The sequence below is a fragment of the Electrophorus electricus genome, chromosome 3, assembly GCF_041902795.1.
Source record: "Electrophorus electricus isolate QZ-2024a chromosome 3, ASM4190279v1, whole genome shotgun sequence".
Lineage (NCBI taxonomy): Eukaryota > Metazoa > Chordata > Actinopteri > Gymnotiformes > Gymnotidae > Electrophorus > Electrophorus electricus.
Window position 1 is genome coordinate 24,481,580 of NC_137499.1, and position 24,772 is coordinate 24,506,351.

Sequence of the window (24,772 nt, forward strand, 5' to 3'; positions counted from 1 at the left end):
CCAAACAAAACTGCTTGTTAGAATGACTTTAGCGGCTTACTGCTGTGAACTTGACTGCTTACCCCTGCTGTTGAGGCACTCTGTAATATTAGCAAAATGGAAATCTGATCAGAATTTATGACCAATCACATTTATGATTTTCACTTAAGGGGTTAGTCTGTAATTGTCTGACCCTCCCTACCGCTATGTGTTGTATGACAAGTCACAAACTTCATTGTCTATGCACATGCCAGCTTAGGAATCAAAGGTTGCATTTTGACTGCAGGTGAGACATTGTGGTGTGGCATGGATTTGTGTATTTGTGGGCAACATAATGTGTTATACAAAAAATGAAGCTTTAGGGAATTATACAGATAAGTGAAGAGTTGTACAGAGTAGATCTGCACAGAATTTAGAAGAGTAATGAAATACACCCCATTTTTGTTTTGTTGATTGTAATTGCATTTTGAGCTCTTCTGTATTCTGAAATCCATCCAACTTAATAATGTGAATATGGTGGGTGGGTAGGACTTAATACAGAGAGGGTACCTGCTTTATACACTGCCCCGTTATTGGGTGGTAGACTGCTCTCATTACAGGTTTAACTGTGGCTGTTGGGCAGAGTTGGGGTGCCTATATGTCTAAGTGAGTTCCCTTTGCCTATGAAGGTTGTTGATGACTCAGTATTACAATTCCTTTATTACATTTGGCACCACAGAAAGAGCTGTTGTAACCCTTCCTGATTTGCCTTATCGTATGCTAAATAAACACAAGGATCTCCCCAGTTCATGGGGGATACTATGGTTTAGACATTTTATTATGATAATGATGCCTGTCACGGCACAGCCCCCTTGTCCCTGATGTCTCCCTGTGTGTGTGTGTGTGTGTGTGTTTGTTTGTTTGCCTGGCCATGCCCTCCATGTGTATCACACCTGTTCCTCGTTTTATGTGCATGTATGTAAAGTCTTGTTTAGTCTTTGGTGTTTGTGTTTGACCCTCTATGTAAGCTTGTGTGCTTCATAGTTCTTCATTGTGTTACGTGTTCAACGCGGTTCGTCTCTTCATTCTGCCATGCCTCCCGCGTTACAATGCCAGTGAGTACAGTGGGGTAAGCCATTCACCTTTGGGTCCCCACTGTAATGTCTTACAGTACATTGTCTAAAAAAAGCAAAAATTGAATGTGTGTTGAGGGATGAAATTTAAGACTGATTTTTTTCCCTCACAAAACGAGAACTTCACACAGCGAAGAACCCAGCTTTGAGACATATGGGCATCATTGTCCATTCAGTTACATATACTGTAACCATAACTTGTAAATACTGCAGTCTTCTTCCAGTAAAAACTTCTTTCAGCAGTTTAATTAATCTATTGACAGCATATTTAATTAAGTGATATTATTAGTTGTAAAAGAGCTCATCATGTATATGATGAGCTGGGTAGAGGTAGAAACAGGGGTAGAGGCATGAAACAGGAACAGGTCATGTAGGAGGATAACTCCTTCGTGGAATAGAAACTATAGAATGCATGACCACGTATGAAATGCAAGGCCTTTTATGGGAGTACAAAGTATGCACTTGTTTTTACCCTGTTCAGTCTATCTCTGTCTCCAATGGTATTTTTTATATTTCAGATTTTACATTGTCAAGATATTCAAGACTTTAGATGATCAAGATGAAACTGCTGTATCCACATACATGTGCAAGTCCAGCTGAAGCAAGCATTGGTGGGGAATTCATTACATTTACATTTACAGCATTTAGCGGACGCTCTTATCCAGAGTGACTTACAAAAGTGCTTTGTCATTTACTCATAGAATATATCCAAGTACAGTACAGTAGGTTAGAATGAAGCATACCAATGAACAAGAATACTGTAGAATACAGGGATGAATGCTGATACCTAGAAGTGCAAAATACATAAAGTCTATCTTAAACAATGATAAGTGCTATAAACAATAAGTGGTAGAGTTTGTTAAACAACACAAATAATGCCGTACAATAAGTACTAAATTAGTCAGTTAATATGGGAGCAGTGTCAGTTTTCCTTTAAATATTCTGCAAATAGATGGGTCTTCAGTCTGCGTTTGAAGATTGCAAGGGATTCTGCTGTCCAGACAGCAAGCTGGAGTTCATTTTACCATCTTGGAGCCAGGACAGAAAATAGTCTCGATGCTTGTTGTCCATGAGACCTGAAGCGAGGTATTTCAAGCCAAGCCATATTTGAGGTTCGAAATACTCGAGGTACAGAGTGGGCTTTGACCATTGACCACATGTATGAAGGGGCTGGTCCATTTTTGGCTTTGTAGGCAAGCATCAAGGTTTTAAATCCGATGCGTGCAGCTACAGGGAGCCAATGAAGAGAGCGCAGCAGTGGAGTAAGGTGTGAACTTCGGAAGATTGAAGACCGGTCGTGCTGCTGCATTCTGGACAAGTTGTAGAGGTTTGATGGCTCTTAGAGGAAGACCAGAAAGTAGTGAGTTGCAGTAGTCTATCTTTGAGATCACAAGAGACTGCACAAGCACCTGGGTAGCTTCCTGCGAAAGAAAAGGTCGAATCCTTCATATGTTACAAATGAGGAATCTGCAAGACTGGGTTAGATTAGAAACATGAGTTGCGAACGACAACTGGTTGTCCAAAGTTATGTCCAGGCTACAGGCAGCTTCGGATGGTGATACCAGGGAGTTCTCAAAGGAAACAGTGAGGTCATGGTAAGGGTTGGAAGTACCTGGGATAAACAGAAGCTTCAAGTGGTGGGCTGTCATTCATGACACAATCTCAATCAAGCATGCTGAGATACGTCTGGAGACCTGCGTGTCAGAGGGTGGAAAAGAAAGAAATAATTGAGTGTCATCGGCATAGCAGTAATAGGAGAAACCGTGAGAAGCTATTACATCACCAAGAGAACGAGTATACAAAGAGAAGAGAAGGGGGCGCAATACTGAGCCTTGTGGAACACCACTGGAGGGTCTACATGGTTTGGATGTGGATCCTCTCCATGTCACCTGATAGGACCATCCATCCAGATAGGACTGAAACCATCTCCAAGCAGAGCCAGTCCCACCAAGCCTGGAAAGAACAGAGAGAAGAATGTTGTGGTTCACTGTGTCAAAAGCTGCCAAAAGGTCTAGAAGAATCAAAACAAATGACTGTTTGGCAGCTTTAGCAGCATGAAGTTTCTCAGTCACTGCTATGAGGGCCGTTTCTGTAGAATGTGCCGGTTTGTAGCCAGACTGATTGGGATCATGCAGCTGGTTCTGGGTGAGAAATGGAGACAATTGATTATAAACTGCTAGTTCAAGGGCTTTTGAGAGGAAAGAGAGAAGTGATACCGGTCTGTAGTTGGTAATGCTGGAGCTGTCGAGTGTGGCCTTCTTGAGAATTGGTACCACCCTGGAGGTTTGAATGCAGTAGGAATGCATCCAGAAGATAAGGAGATGTTGATGATGAAAGAGACGAAAGGAAGCAGATCTCTTGCGATTGTTTGGAACAGAGCAGAAGGAATTGAATCCAGTGGACATGTAGTCGGATTGCTGGAAGTCAGGAGTTGAAGAATTTCATCTGTGGAGAGAGGAGAAAAAGAAGTCAGAGAGTTGGATGTTGGGGAATGCATATTGGTTGGCGGCGTGGGAACAGAGGAAAACTACGGGCGAATTACTGCAACCTTCTCCTCAAAGAAGGTTATAAAATCCTCCGGAGTAAGAGATGAGGAAGGAAGGGGAGGGGGAGGATTAAGTGAAGAGCTTGTGTGGATCAGATGATGATGATTCAAATTTCTCTCTGAAGTAGGATGACTTTGCAGATGTTACTTCCAGTGAGAACTTGGAAAGGAGAGACTTGTATGAGCTAAGGTCTGAATCTACACGAGATTTCTTCCACCGCCTCTTTGCAGTCCTTAGTTCTCTCCTGATAAGACGTTTGGTGGGGAAAGGCTCTGTAATGGCATGAAATTCAAAAGAGGAGATGGAAAGTGTAGAGAAGGAAAGTGAAGTGAAACGCCACTCTCAAGACATTAGTAAACCTGTGCCGCCAAGACGCCTCGGAGAATGGGTAAATGAAAAGGCAGAGGACTGGGCAGCCAGGAAGTATAGGAAGTAGAGGGATGCTAATGCTGAGATGAAGTCAGCCTTCTGGACAGCAGAAGCTGCACCCTGCAGCCTAACAAATATTCCTAATATTCCAGTGTAACAAATGTTCCTAGTGTTTTTGTAAGATCTATTTTATATTCAGTCAAGTCAAATTTATTTATATTGTGCTTTTTACAACACAAGATTTAACAAAACAGCTTTATAAATGTTTTGGTTCAGATCCCTAATGAGAATGCCAAGGGCAATGGAGGCAAGGAAAAACTCCCTATACAGGGATTATTAAGAAACCTTGGGAGGACCAGGACTCAAGAGGGAACCCATATTAAGCAGTCCATAACCAGTCCATGCTTTATTACATTATGTTTAGTCTAAGTAGTTACTTCAGTGTAGTGTTGAGAGTCTCTGCTATGCTGTTTCTGCATCTATTGGTGTAGATGGAGTATGGATGGAAATGGCAAAATCAGTTCAACCACTGGGGGCACTGAGACATTTTCTGGAATCTCTGCAAGTTGTGTGTGTGTGTGTGTGTGTGTTTGTTTGTTTGCATGTGCATCAGGTTGTTTTGGTGCATGCACCATATTCTGCCCGTGTCACTGAGTCCCACAGCATTAACAACCCCATCACATAGTCCAATGAACAATACATGATTCTGGTGCCATGCACACATCATCACTCAAGAATTAACAAATCAAAAGCACACATTTATCGCTCTCCTGTCAGTCGGCATCTCTTGATAGCGTGCAGACAATTACCAGACAGTCACACACCTGCAGTCAATCTCTGCTGACTATCTGTGTAACCAAACACTGCTAACAAGAGTAGTGTTTGTTACAAACACACACACCTGCAGCCACACTCCTCACACGCAACCCAAGCCATTCTCACGCAACTGCTCAGTCTTTTCCTCTGCACTCATGTGTCCCCCTCCCCTTCTCCATACATTGTGTGTCTGTTCAGGATTAATAGGGTTCACTTTTCACTGGACTAACCACTTTAACCTAACTCAACTCTGCCCAGGTCTACTGCACCTTTAAGTGACCTCTGAGTTTAACTCATTGAACCAGTTGTGCTACTGTCTTAAGCTGGTTGAAATTTGAGCTTCAAGATTCAATTCAATATTCAAGAATTGTTTTTTGTCATTCATCAGCAAAATAAGACTTATGTATGATGGTGTCTCAGATTTCTTTTGGAAAACATAAATAAATGAATGTGTATGTCACAGTGTTTTAGTTCACAGATCACTTTTGTCATTTTACTGCTGTTATGTTTGTTATACCACAAGACCATATGAATCTGAAACTGCATGTAGCATCCTACATTGTAAAGCATATGAAAAACATATGGCGGGTAACTGCTTTAGAAGTGCTTTTTTAAATTAAAAGAATAATGGTTTAATAATAATTAATAATATTTTCTTAAGCAGTGGTAACTCAGTGGTTAAGGTATCTGACTTGTAATCAGAAAGTTGCCAGTTCAAGCCCCACAACTGCCAGTTTACCGCTGTTGGGCTCCTGAGTAAAGCCCTTAACCCTTAATTGCTTGAAAGTTGTACTCAGCCAAGATTGTAAGTGTTAGCTAAATTTTGTCACAGTAAAAATTGTCATGAAACTATAGTTTTTATAGAACTCAGTCCTTAACATTCACACATAACCCTTGTTGTGAACCTCATAGATCAGTGTGAGATGCTCTAAAATTAGAAGCATATGTCTGTACGCTTGAGGTATATAGCTTGTGCTGCATATGAGCTATTTTCCACCTGCCCTTCTTTTCTGGAAAACTACACAGTCATTATGTATGAAAATGGCTGAACATATGCATGCTATACATAAGCATCATAACCAATCTTTCATATTTCCATGTATCTGTAATCTTCTGAACATTCCCTGTCATATAGTTCCTGGCCATTGAAAATGTTCTTCTGCACTAGAGTTGGGGTAATTGTGATTTAAAATTACTGCAAAATTGAGCCTTCTTTTTTTTCACACCTGACAACACCCAGTATAGTTCAAGAAACCTGAAGTGTGGTTTAAGGGCTTCTGATTGCATAATGTGCAAGGTTACAAGTCACTATTTCTAAGAATAGGGTTGTGCAAGTCACCCTCTTGTTGGTGAATAAACTCCAGATCTGCAAGCCATCATGATTATGGATGCTATTATGTTGAGGGAAAAGTGATGTAGCTGATGATTCACCAAAGAGCAGCTACAAGGCCTTTTTTCTCTCTTTTTCCTTGTCTTTATTCTCAGCCTTGCTGCTTTCTGACAGGCATGTTGGCTAAGTAGGAAATGGGAGTAATAGTGGTCATTAGCACTAGGCCCATGCTACTGTGAGAGTGAGTAGGTGACACAGAACTCTCTCCGAACCTGCTAACCTCCAGGACAGCAGAGTTGATATAGGAGTGGTGATTCTGGAGCAGTTCCCTCCTGGCTATTTTTGATTGGGATCAAAAGGAGAAAGAAAATCATTTTCATTTCTCTATACAGGCTAAAACCCAATTAAATATAATACTTGAGTGAAGTACAGTGAAGCCACTTTGAGCTCTCACATAAATGCTCATGAAGAGAGCTCATTTTAGAAAGTACATATATCCATATTTAGTGAATTGAATACTTCGATGTATTTCCTGTAGTGAGGATTTTTTTTAAGCTGGGACACCCAATAGAGGATGGGTTCCCTCTTGAGTCTTGGCCCTCCCAAGTTTCTTATTTAATTCCATCTGGGGACTTTTTCCTTGCCACTGGTGCCTCTGGCTTACTCATTGGGGATGGACCCATACATTTTGTGACAGTGTGTGTTGCTATATAAATAAATTTGACTTGACATGCATTTTCTTAACATTTGTAAATCATGTTACTCAAACTATTTTATTATAACAAGGTATCTATAACTATTTTCTCCTTCACATAGCCACACAAACAGACACAGACGTGCACATAGAGAGGTATTTGAGAGACAGTATGGTAAAAACAAATTCACCAAAGGAGTTCCCTTGCGATATGCAAAGTGTTTCTTTAATTCTATTTATTATTTGCACAAAGAATTTTGTAGCATTGGTAAAAGAGGGCTGATTTATTACTAATACTTCATACTACATAGACAATAAGTGCTAGTGGACTTTAAGAGAAAGCACACAGACTGAAAACTATGCCAACAGCAAAGCCCCTTCCATCTGTTGTTCGTCACTGTGGTCATTTGTCATTCTAGAGGGCCTGATATGAGGGCTTTCAGCACAGCTGGGAACTGGGTGCAACAGAGAACAAATGAACAGATAACACTGTGTATTAATGGCAACAGTGTGACCCCTGCTGCTCTGTTGGTGTAAGTGTAAGATCAGGGTACCTCTGGTTAAACTGAAATGCACAGTTGTCTTTCTAAACCCAGACTTGAAATGCATAGGTTAAATAGATAGACATTATATAAAAAAAGGGACTTGGTTATCCTGCTGTTTTTAGTGAGGGCCAACTGAAGTCATTTGCGTCACTACATGATCAGTTTCTCGTGCAGTGAACAGCAGTCTGTGCGGGTGTCTAGATGAGGCAAATTCCTGGCATGTAGTGCAAATAACTACCGCGTTTAGTAACTGCACAGGAAATTGTTTTTATTAATAAACTAATCAAGATTATATCTATGTTTTCTATCCACTGGTTTGTTTGATTCTACATATGAAATTCTGATGCAGTGCTTTTAAAAATGCCATCATAATTCAGTGCAGCACACTTTTGCTGTCAGCATGAGTCATTTTCAATCTTCCCAAGTTCACACACATCACTCCACTTCTATTTTCCCTTCATTGACTTCCTGTAGTCACCTGCATCAGATTTTAAAACCCTGACACTTATCTAAAAAGCCAAAAATGGACCTGCTTTCTCCTACCAGAAAACACTTGTCTCACCTCATACTGCTCCAATGGTTCAAGACATGCTGTACTTTAGGCATTAAGGGTGCTTCATGCCTAAAGTACAGCATGTCTTGAACCATTGCTCCTCAAGACACAGGGAAGACATGCCTCAACACTCTTTCTGTACTAGCATCCAGATGGTGGATTGGCCTCCCACTATCTATCTGTATGCTAGAGTCTCTTGTGTCTTCAGAACAGAAGAAATTTAACAATTCCTAGTCCTTCACTTATTTCTTTACATTTATACATTAAAATAGTCTGTAGGTACTTTCTGTGTGTGTATTTTCTCTGACAGTGTTCTATTCTTAGACTCATGCCTAGTATTGTAGCATAAGTATTTATTTCATGGAGTCAAGATAGCATATGCAAAATACTGTACATGTAAATATAAATGTTAGAACTTACTTGAAAAAACTGTTAACAACTAGATTGATATGAACATTTGAACACAGATGGCATCAGAACAAGTAATTAATTAAAGGACCAGAAATCATGACCAGATTTGCTTCATCAAAGCTATTAGACAGGCATGAATTAGAGCCAAAAACTAAAGAGAAAACTAAACAAATTCACTCAAAAACAAAAGGCATTATATCTCTTACAGGAATATTTCAATGAGTTTAACATTATGGGGCATAGTTGTTTACCACAGATAGGTGACTGTCATCATCAGCATCATCATCATTATCATCCTGCTTTTTACCATGATTCACAAGTGGTGAACATTCATTAACACAAGCCTGATGAACCACTTGAAAAACTAGATTTATGCTCCAAGATTATTAGTGTAATGGACTGGCTGGCAACATAAATAAGAAAGCGGGATATACATGCAAGATTCCTATCTCCATCCTCAGTTGGGAATAGTAGGATAGACTGACGAGAGACTGACAAAAGAAAGTGAGACCAAAGATTTGAGCATGAGGACAGGACAGAATAAAACAAAGGAACAAAAAAACCCAATATTAAATGCACAGAAAAACTAATAAGCATACAGTAACAAAAAACACATGAGTGTCATACATGGCTAAGGAGACAGACTTGGGCAGTGTATAAGGTGGGCTTGAACTCAGATCAGCTAGGTGATGACACTAACAGCCTACTGGGAGAGCAACCACACTAATGATGGTGGACCCATGTGCAGAACAGTTAGATCTTGGATCAGGTAAAACAAAAGGAACAACTAAACACCATGCCAAGCATGGAAAAAAAGGGAGAACAAAAGGACGCTATGGGAAGAATGGCAACCCCAATGCACTGGGGAAAACCAAACTAAAACTTCCCAAACAAAACCAGAAAATGGGGAGGAACTTGAATGGCTAAGGGAAGCCTCAGGAGAGAGACAGACTCGAGAGTGGAAAAGACATGTAAAAACACCAACACCCTCGCAGGGAAGAACTGAGGTGTAGCACTAGAGCTCACAGACCTCAATACCTGAAGTTACCGGCTAGGCGCTTGGCTCAAAACTTTAGCAAAGACCCAGCACTGAATGATTGGGTCACTGGGCATTTATAGATCTAGCACAGCTGTTGGGCATCAAGCCTGATTAGTAGCATGGTTGACTCGAGGCCTCCCTCTGGTGGCCGGAGGGGGCCTCAGCCTGGTGGCAACCCTTACACAGTGGTAGCTCAGTGGTTAAGGTACTTCACTTATAATCGGAAGGTTGCTTAACTGCCAAGTTGCCACTGTTGGGCCCTTGAGCAAGGCCCTTAACCCTCAATTGCTCAAGTTGTACTGAGTTATAATTGTCGCTTTGGATAAAGGTGTCAGCTAAATGCCATAAAGGTAAAGACTTGGGAAGCCATGACAGAACCTCCCTTCTAATGCAATGCTCCTGAGGTGTGAAATGGTGGGTGTGCCAAAAGCAGCCTGGGGAGATGTTTCACAATTGGGGGGCCAGGGTTCAGGAACCAGACACTTGACAAGACACAAGTAATGGGAAGGGAGAAGGAACAAAAGAGTCAACATAGGACTGAACAGGGGGTTGGATGACAGAACCCATCTTCCATTAAGATAGTAACCAGTCCATGCTTTATGACATAATGTTTATTCCAAATAGCCACTTCAGAATAGATGTGGAGCCTCAGTTACTCCAGTGAGTCTAGGGTGGGTGGGCTGTTTCTGTTGGCCATGAGACTGGACAGAACACTATAAAAAGGACTAAACAGGAGATATTGAAGGAGTTAAAGACTGTATAGATCCATTTTGGTCAGAAATAAAGAATTCTATATGTCCTATCTTTTATAAATCTTTCTTTACTATCCTTTGTTTCTTGCAATGTTATCTATGGGACCATGTGAGTTCATGTGGTCTATGAGGAATAGCAAATATACATTTAAATAAATATTACACAAGGCAGATGTCCTGAATTTAAGTGCACTTTCTGATGATGATGCTTGGCTAAACAGTTTGGTGACTGCATATGCACTTAATTAATGCAACTGCAATTACACTTGAATATGAACAAGTAATTAAGATATATAGTAATTACATGTAATATGTGACATTCCCTTGATTTACCATTACTTCAGTACACTTGCAATGTCATTAGATACAAATCTGAATAACTTAATTATTGAAGATTTTAAACACATTTCCCATATGTTATTATTGATTCCAGTATGTGTATTCACATTCAGTAATTATAACAATAACTCTAAACTTTGTCTATGAACATAGTCTATAAACATAAAATGTTTAAACACTTACTTTAATTCATGAACACACACATTTCCACAATTCTGAATTAATTGTAACAATTGAATGAGCACCCAATCTGAACAACACTAACTCCTGCTATGACAGGAGTTCTGATGTGACAGTCCTGTTGTGACAGGTCCTGATTAGACAAGATCCAAAAGAGGGTTTCCTATTTCTTAAATGCACATGAGCCTTTTCAACATAAGATATTGAACAAAGGAATGGATGAACACAGACATTGGCATTAGCATAGGGGGCTATATCGTGAATTGTCATGGAATCAAGATGTATTCTGGATAGGTCAGGGTTATCCCAACCACATAATGTTAATGAACTTCGAAGGTTCCTAGGAAACTTCCAGGAAACTTTCCAATGCTGAAACAAATAACGAAGTGGCAATTGCAAGCTGCTGGCTTTTCAGAATGCATTGGAAGAATGTCAGCACCAGCTGGAAGGAGTAGAACTCCCTTTCCTAATTATCACAATCTCAAGTACATTTATAATGATACATGTCTCAACCCTTGCCAAGCATGTTGGGCTCTCTACACAAATTTTAAATTAACCCTCACCGACCACCCAACATCAAACAACAGAGTGAAACATTTTTCCAAGTTTTCCAAGTTTGAATTTACTTCAGGCCCAGAGGAATGCTACGTGGTCCCTGTTCATTCCTGATTTCCATTGCTATCCAGTGATTATCTCCTCTCCTCCAAATTGGTGTTGGGGAAGGGCTATGTTACACGGACTCCCAGCAGTACCCCTGCGAACCACTAGAGGGCAGTGTACTATTCTTGTCTTGCTTGATTACTTTCTATAGGTGTCACTTGTCTTGTTAAGTTTTTTGGTTTTTTTCACATGTCTTTAAATCTCTGTATGCCCAAAATGTCCTTTGTGAAGTCTTGCCAGTGTCTGTTTCCACATATCTTTACTACTGACCTGGTTTTTTTTTTCCTTTTGTGCCTTTGTACCTGGTTTTGGTTCTCTGCTTTTTGGACTTCTCGCTGTGCACTCTGACCCTGTTTTTGGATTGTTTGCTAACATGTTTTATTATTAAGCTGAAAATGGCTTCTCAACACTCCAGTGAGTTGTTACACCCAATTAAATTTACATGTGCAGTTTAACTGGGTAACAACTGAGACTGGCCATTTCACTAAATGCTTTTTATTTCCCTCTACATTTGCTTTGATACATGTAACTTTTAAGGCAATTCAAATGACAACTCTTCCTCTTCTAGTAAATTAAAGGCATAGTGTGTCAACCTCCAAGTGGGATTCAACTGTGAAACAGCTGCAGTCTCCAGGCTGCCTGTAGTCTGTCTGTCCCTGTAGCTCTTTGTGAAATCCTGTTATGAGAATTGGAATTAGTATGGTGCAATTAGGAGTTTCACCAGTTAACTTCACAATTCCTAAATTTGATATCTTTTCACTTTAGGGGGACTTCAAGCTTTTGGATGCATTTTCTTTACATTTAAAGGTTTGGAATAGTAATAAAATACATATGAATCTTATAGTTAATAATAGTTAATAGCAAATAAAGCTGAGCCTAAAATGTTTTCAAGTCTGCCTTGTTGATTTGGGTCATAATTAATGTTAATTGATTGGTCATTTCTTAGTCTTTTCGTTGTATTTGTTACAGACTAGCAATAAGATGTGACCACAAATACTTTTTCAGGACTGATAAAGGATCGGTTAATACCATCCATATAGAGGGGATGCTGTCTTATGAAGGTAATTGAAGACACAAAACCTCCAGTGGATTCTGTGGAGGACACTTAAAATAGTCTGAATGACTCAGTGATGTCCATGAGCTTGAACATTACATGAATGATTGAATCCTCCAGAGATACACTTTTTGACAGTGATTGGTGAGTCAGTAATCCATGAGAGATTTTAACATCTGATGTTAACATGAAGCCCAAGTGAAATAACTTGAGTGCTTGAGTGATACACCATTAGATAACTTTTATAGAAAAAACAAAGAAGTTATATACAGTGAAAAAGATTTTGTGATAAGAAATTCCTGTGACCATTGAAATAAATTATCAGTCGACAGTTATAGGAATGAAGAAGAATGAGAATCAAATTACTTTTTTTTTCAGTACAAAAAAAGGCATCAGAAATCAAAGGTTTCATTCACGAGTACAATATGTATGAACAATTTGTGTTTTTCTTAGACTCCAGCAGTTAATTCATTACACTTTTGCTTTAGTGATCATCCTTTCAAACTCAACTGTTTTTATAAACTACATTAGAATATTCAATGGTTTCGCTCTGCATGAATGTGCAAAGTGCTGGTAAAGTGGCATTTATGACATCTTAAGCCTCGACAATCTCATGGGTCAATATTACTATATGGGGTTCTTTAAGGGTATTACTTTAAGGCCAAGCTTCAGAGTTGATTACATTAACCTTCCTATTGGAAACCAAGCTACTTATGCAATGATCAACTGGCATCCAGAGCCCTCAGCTACGTCTCCTGCTACTTCCATCCGAATGCTCCTGTCCCACCCCAGGATTCAGAGAGACCACAAGCAGAAGGAAATTGGCAAACAAGCTCATCCATTCCAGTGTCAGCATATTCCGTGGCATCGTAAGATGTGCTAAGCCTAACACAATGTTCACATGAAATCATGGCTCTGCTATCTCGGTAGCCTATTGCAGTTCCTACACATGGTGAGCGCATTTAATATCGTGATTACGGATATGGACTCACTGCCAGTCTGGTATCAGCTAATTGTAATCAGGATAAGTTATCGAGAACAGTGAAAAGTGATTTATAGTCATTTCATAGTATGTTTTCATATTGAACACATTATGTAGCATAATGCATATATATATAGAGTAGAGCAACAGGAACTTTTGAGGTTTCTGCACACATACATAATATCCACATATGGACCACAGAAAGATCACGGGAGAACAGGGCTCATCAGCTTATACCTAAGACATTGCTGCCACCATCTGGTAAGTTGGACAGAGAGCAAATTGTCTGGGTAGTGAATTTCCATTTTTGTTTTGTGTAGAAGGTTTAAGTTACATCTTGTGAAGGTTTTCTGAATAGGCTTTTGTGCCTTTGATTGCCTATTTGGCAACAGGGTGATTCGCATCACTAAAACGGAGTCGGAGGCGTGAGAGGTTCAGCGTGATCAGGATGAGCTTACTGTGCAGCCTACTATCATAGCTTCATGGGAGAAAACAATTATTGAAAAATGTATTGCCTAGTGTATTGCATAACCTGTTAGAAATGATCGTGGATTACAAGTTTTTTATTTGACAGAACAAATGGGAAAGAATTAGGTGCTAGCGCATGCACCAGCAAGCAAGTCATGCTGCGTGGTTTGAAGTTCAGGGTGTTAGTCACACTTGCAATTCTCAAAATCAAGATAATAAAAGCAGAACTGCATTAAAACAATTGTTAATTTTGAGAAAAACATTTTTTGAAACAAATCACAAGCATACACACCGGACACTTTCTTTACTATACCTTCGCATGTGCATTCATGTTTCAGAAACTGTGGACAAGGGCCATACAGGTTCAAACTGACAGGAAGGCTATGATAATTCAAACAACCACTGTTTACCACAATTATGAACAGAAAGTCATGGCAGAACATATAAGGATAGACAACAACAACAGAAGACCACATCAGGTTCTATTCTGGTCAGCTGAGAATATGATTCTGAGGCCAAAGTGGACACTGACATTGAAACTGGAGGTTAAACTATAAAAACGTCTGATGAATCTTGATTGCTGCTGCAATGTGCAGTTGGTCACATTTTACAATGGTTACAACATATAATGGTTATTTGCACCAATTTGAGCTTTGGCTGCACCATGCCATGTTCATGGCAATTAGGTTAATTGTACTTCACTGGCTTCCTCAGTCCCCAGATCTGAATCCACTGTACCACTGGCATATGCTGTAAGAGGAGATTCTCAGCATGAATGCGCAGCTGACAACTTTGCAATGATTACATGTTGCAATCATGTAAACTTGGACCAAAATCTCAAAAGAATGCTTACAACACCTTGTGGAATATGACTTTGACTTTGGAATCCATGCCCTGAAAAACTGACACAGTCCTTAGAGCAAAATGGAGTTTTAATGGTGTTCCTAATCAAGTTGAATCCAATTAGCTTTTCCTGGGCTGCAAACTCCAGACTCACAGTATAACGGCATAGTACAAAGGATAAGAGGTAGTACAAAGGATAACATAGTCAAAGTGATAGCATGCATTTTCCTTCCCAGAACACTAGATGGCATAAACAATCCAGGCAATCAACAGAACATTAAGTGGTCCAGTCTGTTAAGTAGTGTATTGAACAAGTTTTGATGGCCCATACATTGAGGGAGATTCTTGAGGAAGATTTTACATCACATACATCATTCATCATTCTTGTGCTTTTCTGCATTCATACCATCCAAAAACATTTTAACTCATCTTTTTAAGTGTATTTTTTCCCTTAAAATTACATTTTTGTTTTATGAGATTTACAGTATTTTGCAGCAGGTGGCTTGCTACTGCATTTCTATGTACATTGCAAACTTAAGTATGAGACTTTTTTTTTTTTTTTTTTACATATACTAAGGTATCTCAGTGCATCAGGTAACAGGAGTTTTTAGTGTAATATGGCAGCCCTGGTCCGCATCCCGCCTTTATCCATGAAGCCCCTCCTGCTGTCCCACCTGCAGGACATCTGTCTCGTGGGGCTTAGCCCGCTTTGACAAACGGAATTCCCGCTTTCAGTTAGGAGATAATCGCCCCATCTGTTTGAGCCCACTGCAGCCCCCCTTCCCGGAGCGGAAGCCTGCGGACATGTGTGAGGCGCGTGTAATGCGCTTGTCCACTGCTGGCCTGCTTTGGAAGCAGCTATCAGAGGCTGCCCACTGCTCCGTTATGCTCCAGGGGAGTGTGGAGAGGACAGGGCAGCTATACTGGGGTTTGACCCATGGAATGGAAGGGGTCTGGGGACACATTTCCAGCTGTTGTTATGGGCTGGGGCCTTAGTAACAACAGCAGCTGCAGAAAGCCAAGAAAGCAAAAGTGATTGCACTGCTAAACAGTTGCTCCATGTTAGCCATATCAATATTATCTTAATGATGGGCACTTCTAAATACTGTAACAAGGGTAATAGTGAAAAGGGGAGTGGTTATTGGGGCTGGCAGGGTTTAAAAGGATCCCCAGAAGACATGTATTTTAAACTGGTTTGTTAAGCAGTTTCTCTAACACTCTGTACTGTGCTGTTTAACTAAGAACTACATGAAACACACAGTAGTGTTTTATGGAAATCTTGATTAACTGCCCTTTTTTTTTTTTTTTTGAAGTGTAAATTTAATATTAATTAATTAAAAACCCTTTTACATAAAGTAGCTGTTTATACACAAAGTAGCTTTTCAATATCTGCATTTATGTACAATAATTCTAGCTTTTATTGCATTACATGTATTATTATTAAGTAATGTATAACTGTGGTAAAAACAAAAAAAATCACACCAAAGAAAATTTGCAGTTTTATACCTCCAGGAATCCACTTATTTATTTGTTTGTTGGTTTTGTTTACATATACTATATTGAAATGGAATAAATAATTGTTAGATTGTATAAACATTAGTTAGCTTGGTAGCGAAACAGACATGAATGCAAACGATAACAATAGATTCATGTCAAATGATAGCATGACTGCTCTGTGTGTTGCATGCTGGAAGTGACAGTGTTGGTTTTATGTTATTAGTCTGAAACAGAAGAACATGCTACCCTCCAAGTGTAAGGGAAGTCCCCTGATAGCTCCCAAAGTCCACCCCTTACTTTACAATTCAAATGATCATGGTTACTGTGTAAGTGTTCAGACATGGAAGTGTGTGTGTGTGTGTGTGTGTGTGTGTGTGTGCGCGCATGTGTGTGTGCGCGCGCGCGCGCGTGTGTGTATGTGTGTATGCATGTGTGTGAATTTGTGGGGGGTTGGTATTTGTGTGTGTGAGTATATATGTAGGTGTGAATGTTTCCATGTATGTGTGTTGCTGGAGGAAAGTAAGTAGGTAAATGTGGAGACACTTTTCCTGCTAGAGCCAACGAGTCTGCAGACTAATAATTTGCTGATTGACACTATATTGGAAAACACCCAGTCCCACTCTAAGCCAATTCATATGATATTTTCTAAAGAATTATTTATTTTTAAAATATTCTTTTGTGTAACAGTTTAATTTTTGATAGTTTACGTGTATAACAACTAGGCAAAGAAGTGTGTAAAATCCAGATAGTGTGGAATTAAAGGTTTTTCTGGAAAAGTAACAAAAAGGTGCTGAATGAATGAAACACTTGAATGGTGATTGGGGGAATATGAATGTGGTGCTCACAACTGAATATATGCACACGTGAACACTGAGATGCACACACTCGTATGCACACACACGCATGCATGCGCACACACAGAGCTGTATATGTTAGTAATGTTTCTGTAAGTTGCATGCACCTGGTTCCCAGAAATGGTTCAGGAATGATTTTAAGGTAAGTGAAAGATAATTGATGAAGATAAAGGACTTAACAAGGAGAGAAGGAAGGTTTTGGCACAGTGCCCACGGTGATTTCATGAATATGTTAATTAAGCTATGTTACAAGAAAAGGAAATCACAGATCACATAAAGATATTCTGTTGGCAACTGCAGAATTGTAGAACAATAATATATATTACTAGATAATACTGTATGTATTACTAGATTTCAAACCTAAGTAACAATACAAATCATAGGAGAAAAAATTTAGGTATGGGAATAAATACTATGAAATTGTAAATTGTCATTTTTATGTCTATACTCCATTGTATATTGTTTTCAAATTGTTATGCATATTATATAATACCTCATACCATTATTCTCAAATCATTTTAGACTAGTTTCTAGAAAAGTAACTGCAATGTATTGTAGTAAAAATTGTGTACATATAAAATGTTCTCATTCTTATTCTTCATAGCAGCTATTTGGTATTATGCAACACTTTTACATCAAATTACATGCACTAAATCTAGACAAGTATAGGTAGCATGGACTTGAGTATGGAATAGATATTTATAAATTTATCTATTTACTGTTTTTAGAACTACATCAACCTGTCAAAAATTCAATACTGTTTCAATTTGTGAATTGTAATTATACCATTTGTACAAGCTTCATACTACAGATAGAGAAATTAATGATTAATATCCTACTTGTGTAATGTTGGAGAAAAAGAAGAAAAAGAATTCAAGCTTCCCTCTGTCCTGCGCTAAAAGCTTACAGCCTTCCACAAGATTCAGGCAGTGACACAATAATATCCTTCATTATTTGGGGATTTGGTGACCTGCAATAACCTCTAAGTCTCTCAGCTTCCTCTCCTGGGCTTCCTTGTACCTCCTTCCAGGAACAGAGGCAGGTCTTCTCAGGGATATCAAAGAGAGGAAGTAAAAAGGCGCCGTTTTATTACAAAAGCCACCCACCGAAGACTGGATCACTTTACATACTGAATCATATAATCCAAATCATCCTGCCTGCCACTTGGCCTGCCAGGGAATGAAACAGTAGCTACCTTACTAGCTCATGGCTTGGGCGAGTGTGTGCACGTGCATATGTGGGAATGCATGCTGACATTGGCACTAACCCACCCGTGGGAGTTTGGGAATGCAGACCTCAAAACACCTCAAATGAGTAAAAAGGGATCCAAATATATCCAGGACATCATTTGACTCTTTCCCAATATTTTAGTTTGGAAAAGCAGCAAAATATCGGCCTAGGTGAGGAACCCTGATGTGCCCCTCGTGCACATACTTTCATCACCCCCTTTTAATTTCACTGTGAAATCTCCAACAACCCCATCCATCCACTTATTGTTTTTTGAAAATCTGTTTTGCTGTTGCCCTCACCCCTCCGCCAGCTCTCTCTTTTCCTGCTATTATTCCTCCCTCATAAATCTTTTTAAACAGCCCCTTGGCCCCACCCCCTGGCTCCACCCCTGTCAAAGCCAGTTCAAGCTCATTAGAGCTTTTAATGAATGGCCAGTCATTAGAAGGCAGGGGCAGGCAGTGCTCACATCCACCAATGTCATTCACCGCAGCCATTTGTGGTGACATTACATCATCCCACAATGAAAAGCACTTAGATCAAATCTGGGTCCCGTTTCTCAAAATCATCATAGTGATCATTCTAAATGAGAAAAAGTAATACTCAGTGTAATGTACTTGCTCTATTACTTAAAGATGAGCTTTGTTTTATGACGCTTTTGGGAAACCCAGCCCTGATCAGTAACAGGAAAAGCTGCTTCCCTATGACAGCTTAGATGTAAGATTTAATATTAATGTACCCCCAACTGTTTGACACCAGTTGTGGTGTTGGACTCTATAAATGAAGTCTGGCCTACTTGGATTCATCTTCTGATCTTTCAAAATGGTGTGAATCTTTTTTTTTCAAACCACATTATAGGATGGGAATTTCCACAGGAAATGTGTCTTTGCTCTGCAGGTAATGGAAGCAGAATGCAAATAGTTAACATAATGCCACTGGCATCACTCTGCTAACAGGTTACTGCAGCGAATACAGTGATAACTAGTAACTACTAACAATGTAACTACAACTAGTTACAATGATTGTTAATTACATTGAAAGTTCTTGAAGTACGCATTTAAAAGTCTCACACTAACACAGCTAAAGACATCTAGCACAAAGAGGGATATCAATGATTCTGTATTGTAGCATTTGAACAGAGTGCAGTTTTGTTCTTTTCTTTTTGTCCAGGACATTTTGGTTTGCAGCATGGCCGGTTTAGAACTGATGACATGAGAAATTGGTGTAAAACAGAGAGATGACCTCAGTTGTGCTGGCTCAGTATTGTCTGTCATCATGAAACACATGTCTTTAAAAAATTTGACCATGAAATACGTTTTGTCCTTAGGACAGTTGTGTCCTCTTTCTTGTGTTTTGATGTGTTCTTCTCCTAACATCAGCTCTTAGTAAGGACCTTACTGAGCCCTGGGCAAATGGCTGCACAATCGTTTCTGAACACTCCTTACCTGTGCATATCATATCTCTTTAAGCCAATCTGGCCAAAGCTCTGTGCATGAATGATGCTAGTGCCTCCATCTGGTGCAGTCCTGTGTCATTTTGAGCCACTGCTCTGAATCCCACTGCACAAAGGAAAGAGCACAAGCAATTATCCATGTCAGACCTTGCTCTCAGTTCCACAGTAGACAGCCAGCCAGCCAGAGTAAAAGATAAAAGGAAAGCCAGAAACCACAGGCTCCATCTGGTTCCTTCTCATCCTCACCATGTTGGGCTGGCTGAGGTAGGAGCTGCATTTCCCGGGGCCGCGGGCAACCTCTGAACCTATGACCTGTGAACATAACCCAACCACCAGAACATTGCCAGTCAACCCATATTAACAGATGCTGGTGAGTATGCTGATAGCTTCCATTCACCATTAGCTATATTAGCAAGTTTCTTATTCAGTGAGCCACTCTTTGTCATTGTCCATTGTCTCACATAATGTCAGAAAGAACATGTGTTTTGAATGGAAGAGGTTTACATGATGCTTCAGTGTTGACTGTTGGAACAAGGTGGATCAGTCTCATTGCTCTGTCTCGCTCTCCCTTCCACTCTCTCTCTCTCTCTCTCTCTCTCTCTCTCTCTCTCTCTCTCGCTCTCTGCTCATCCCTGAAGAAAGGCGCCATAGCAAAGGGCCGCGGGTGACCTCGGTAACCGCGGTGGGTTTCTGCGGTTACCTTCTCACAGCCTTAAATGAACCTCAGCATGCTTCTAAAAGAAGAGACCTTCCGCCGACCTCGCCACCACGAGCTCTTCTATCCCGTCGTCTCCCAGCCGCCCCATGGCCAATATCTCCCTGGAGTCCCACACACGTCAGGATGCTGTCGAAGAGGAAAATCCGCATGGGGTTTGTGTATGAGGGGCATGTTTAAAAGAGGAGACGCCAAGGTCATGGGAAGCTCACTCTTTGTTTACATCCTTTGCTCTCTTATTAAATTGAACAAGAGCAAAACTTTGATGCATCAGTGCCCCAACTCTAAAACATTTATTGGTCTTGGTGTACATGAAACTGATTAACACGGGGATCCTTTTTTTGTTGCACACAGACGGCTTATACTTTCACTTGCAATGCGAGCATTTTGCTCTGACCATTCCAATTTCACCTTTTTAACATCACCATTTGAATAACTAGCCATGTGTAGATTCTCACTCACATCAGAGACAATGTGCTTTGATAAAAACATTTTTTTTTAGTTAAAAAATGCATTCAAATGGATATTTTAGCTTTTGGTTCCCCGGGGTTCCAGCAGTAACTGCTTGTAGAATATACATGAAGCAGTGCCTTTGTTGCTGTTATGTCTGTTATGCCTACTTGTTTATTTAATGATGAACTCATCGATGTGTGCATGATGTGTAATGATGTGTGTGTGTGCATGTATGTGTGTGTCTATCATACTATCAAGATTGCCTGCATCAAGCACCTGTGACCCTCCTACCCTCCTGATAGCCTCTCCTCTTTCTTCTCCTATCCTCTGTCCTCTCCTCTCACCTCACCTTTTGCAGTACCTCCCCCAGTGAGCTTCCCATTGTATCATTCACTGACTAAATAGATTATTTTGCATAGTGAACCCCATCCATATCAAAGCCTGGACAGGGAGAGACTGTGGACTCCTTCCAAACTCCCTGAAACAGGCCAAAACCGCATGGGAGAACAAACTCTCTTTTCCTCCCTCTCATGCTCTCTCTCTCCCTCTTCACTGCTCATTGTCATACAGCGAGAAGATATCAAGTGTGCTAGGAGCATATGTTGTTGATCAAATGGATATCAGTGACTCACTTCGTTTTCGAAGTATCAAAATGGTGGTCCAATATTTTGTGGTCTGCATTATTTGGAGAAGCTATTGGTTGCTACCTCATTATTTTTAAAGAAGTCTCACTGTTCACCGTCTTGAGAGGACCTCTTTGATAAAGATTACATATAAGGGATATACCACAGAGTATGGCTCAAAATTTGTCACAATAGAGTAATTGTTTTCCATACCGGGTTGTTTAGCCACACGCTGCTAGCGGTGCTAGCTGACAGGATTTGCTGCTCCAACGGGGCTCACGCATTGCTATGCCAACACAGCACTAACGTTTAAAACTCTGGTCATGCTGTCCCTGCTTTTCGCTGCCAAACAACAACTCAACTGCAAAAGAGGAAAAAAAGACTTTCTCTCTCTCCCTCTCTCTGACCCATTCTCTCACCCTCTAGTTCTTTCTCAAAATTTTCTCTACTTTTTTTCACTCCCATCCCTCCTGCCCTTCCCCTCCCGGTCTATCTCTTTCTTTCTCCACCTCCATCCTGCGAGAGTATGAGAACTCTCCGCAAATGTTCCTCCCACGCGCGACATTCCAGGGGCGACAGAAAACCCACACACTGGTGGCGGTCTGTCGAGACACAGAAACAATGCCTGAAAGTGAGCTACCTTGCAGAACACGGAACATCCGACCCAGGCCTGGATGGTCTGGTAAGGATCCATACTGCTCCAGGTTTCGTGTTTGTCAAGTGAGGACACTGGTCTAAAACCCCCTTTAAAATGAATATGATCATAATGTAGGAGAGATTATCCTAGATCAGTACTCTTCCTCTTCCTTCGAAAATACTGGTCCATCAAAGCAACCCTGTCTCCTTTATGGATGTTTCCGCTGATGTCTAAGATACTCTCGCCACATTTTCTGCCATCTCCTGTTCTTTCTGACTTCTAATTGGCTACAAATTCACTCTGGTTTCCCAATCACTTTTGTCCCTTTCCATTCCAAGGCCCAGTTCTGAAAGGTTCACGCACATTCAGCACAAAATCATAGTGACTACAGTGTAGTACGAACTCCTTAAGCATTTTGTCCTTGCTGTAGTCAAAGAGTAATTGTGCACAAATGAGAGAACGTGCACACTGCAGTGGAGGTAGTCATTTTGTTTCCACATAGCTGTCTCAAACCCTTACACAAAGGATGTCTTTCTCCTCATAACTATGCTCATGGACACTCACTGTTTACCTTCACCATACCTCTCCAGTAATGAACGCTTAATTATACCAATCAATCAGTGTAGTATTGTTAAAGCTATGATATGCCATATATTGGCAGGCAGTGGGACAGACAGCATATGAAAACCTGAGAATGCACAAATCACTGTCAATGGTAAATAAATATGTTCCTGATAATTGCTGTAGGGGCAGTTTTTTTCTAGGATTTTTGGCATTTGAAAAGGATTTAGATATTTCAGTTTACAGCTAAGGTCAAATTATCATACAGATGTAATTTATGGAAGTGCAGTGTGGAACTATTGGACACCATATCTTCTGAGAGGAAAGCTAAATATGACATTCATAAATATAAAAGAGAGAGAAAGAGAAGTAAAACATCTAATGACAAAAGCATCTAATGACAAATAAGAAATGCTAAGATCCTAAAATTATGAAATAATTTGCAAATTATGGATAATCCCATGACTGGACTCATGCCTTGTTGTGATAATGGAAATGTTGTACCATACCTACCATTCCTGCCATATTTCTTAATCATTCAGGGAGCAACAGTGAGCAACATTAACAACTTGATAAATATTTTTTTTTCCATTGCACAAAGGTACTACAGGCTGTCTTGTTTGTACATCAGTAATATATATATATATATATATATATATATATATATATATATATATATATATATATATATATATATATAAACAATATTTTAAAAATAAAATATTAATTTAAGATATGAATAGAAACCCTAGCATACAGCAATGTTATCCTTTTATGACTAAAACTATATTAAATTTTAAAATAGGTATTATATTATCACATAGTATTATTTTAAAACTGTAACTATAGCTGGACATGGAAGAGAATAATAATTAGGATATTTAATTATACCTGTACAAAAATAAAGTTTTTACTATTTAAAAAACGTATCCAAAACGTATCCACAAATGCGTTTAATGTGATCCAGAAATGTATAACTGCAATGGGTCAAGTGAAATATACTCATCATCTATACTGAAAAATATTTTTTTCAGTATGCGTGCGAATATCCTAAGCAAATTTGTTCGTTCTCTATCAGATTGGCAGGTGTGGTTGGTATGTGCACAGTAGTTGCATAGCAGCTCAAACTCAGATAGACACAACCTCAGTATAGAAGTGTGTCCCAGAACAGGCATATGGACACAGTCTGTTATCCTGGTTCCTTCAGGCATGTACAGGAACAAAAGGAAGTCACTGTTGATTCTGTCTGAACTGCTGGTTGCTTTGGCCAAAATCTGTCAGTGACTGCTGGTAAAACACAGTGTTTTGTTTAGCTAAACACAGGACCAGAAGACTGGGAAAAATTCAGAATAATAAAGGAAATCATTCAGCCATGGACAAAAAGATTTAAAGTATCAGGTTTGGAGGATATAGTAACTCAGGAAGTGTGCTGTCTCCTTCCATGTTTGATTAATGCAAGGTTTAACGAATCCTCCTCTGTTCTCATAACGAATCCTCCTCTGTTCTTAGAGCTCATGGATGGTACCTCAAGGTTAAAAGGAAGATGTCACACAAAAGTCCTGCAATAGCAAATAGGTAATAGAGCCAAGGGAAAATTATATATTGTCATAATGCATCTTAACATAAAGCTACCAGCTTTCTCTGATATATGCAATGTTAGCAAGGAAGCTTTCATTTAATGGCAGTTTAGATGTATACAAATACATTTCTGCAGGTGGTTAAATGGACTGATTCTATATGTCATTCCCATTCTAATTTACCCTATCTTAAAAATTAATCACATGGAGGTGCATCATACGAGAATACGTCCAAGAGATGAGGGCAGTTCTAACACGTGATATTGACATTTTATGTCCAGTTCATTTCCCTTGCAAATCCACTCTGAGTTCACATGCACACACTCAAACACACACACACACACACACACACACACACTCTCTCTCTCTCTCTGTCTCCTCAGCCTCTGAATGAAAAAGCCTGCTAGGCTCATTAAAAGGGATGAGCCTATTGCTCTGATAAATGTCCCTCTCTAGAACAATGACATTTGGTGGGATGGCAATCGCAGGCCCCTACCCCTTCA

The 24,772-nt window shown here is 39.8% G+C and overlaps 1 protein-coding gene across 3 annotated transcripts; it reads right to left on the bottom strand.

Annotated features, from left to right (window-relative positions):
• Window positions 1-1,558: 1,558 nt before the first annotated feature.
• On the bottom strand, window positions 1,559-22,379 carry LOC113575302 (uncharacterized). 3 transcript variants are annotated; one of them, XR_014119911.1, is made up of 6 exons: window positions 21,708-21,942; window positions 20,463-20,547; window positions 19,950-20,015; window positions 19,696-19,809; window positions 2,704-3,536; window positions 1,559-2,512 (listed from the first exon to the last, which is right to left on the bottom strand). XR_014119911.1 is itself a non-coding variant. In XM_081707684.1 (6 exons), exons 1-4 carry the CDS (start codon window positions 22,257-22,259, stop codon window positions 19,753-19,755), a joined length of 333 nt encoding a protein of 110 aa, XP_081563810.1. In that variant the 5' UTR covers window positions 22,260-22,379; the 3' UTR covers window positions 1,559-2,512; window positions 2,704-3,536; window positions 19,696-19,752. The 3 variants fall into 3 exon arrangements, 1 of the variants encoding a protein (XP_081563810.1); XR_003410400.3 differs by having other exon boundaries at window positions 20,404-20,547; XM_081707684.1 differs by lacking the exon at window positions 21,708-21,942 and adding an exon at window positions 22,135-22,379.
• Between the last annotated feature and the right edge of the window lie 2,393 nt (window positions 22,380-24,772).

Bases quoted from the DNA above. Each gene is read 5' to 3' on its own strand.
- LOC113575302 (XM_081707684.1), bottom strand. From the start codon at position 22,259: ATGATCATATTCATTTTAAAGGGGGTTTTAGACCAGTGTCCTCACTTG. The intron at 20,548-22,134 runs GTAGCTCACTTT...CCTCTTCGACAG, and splicing joins GATGTTCCGTGTTCTGCAAG to CATCCTGACGTGTGTGGGAC. The intron at 19,810-19,949 runs GTGAGGATGAGA...TCCTTTGTGCAG, and splicing joins ACCTCAGCCAGCCCAACATG to TGGGATTCAGAGCAGTGGCT.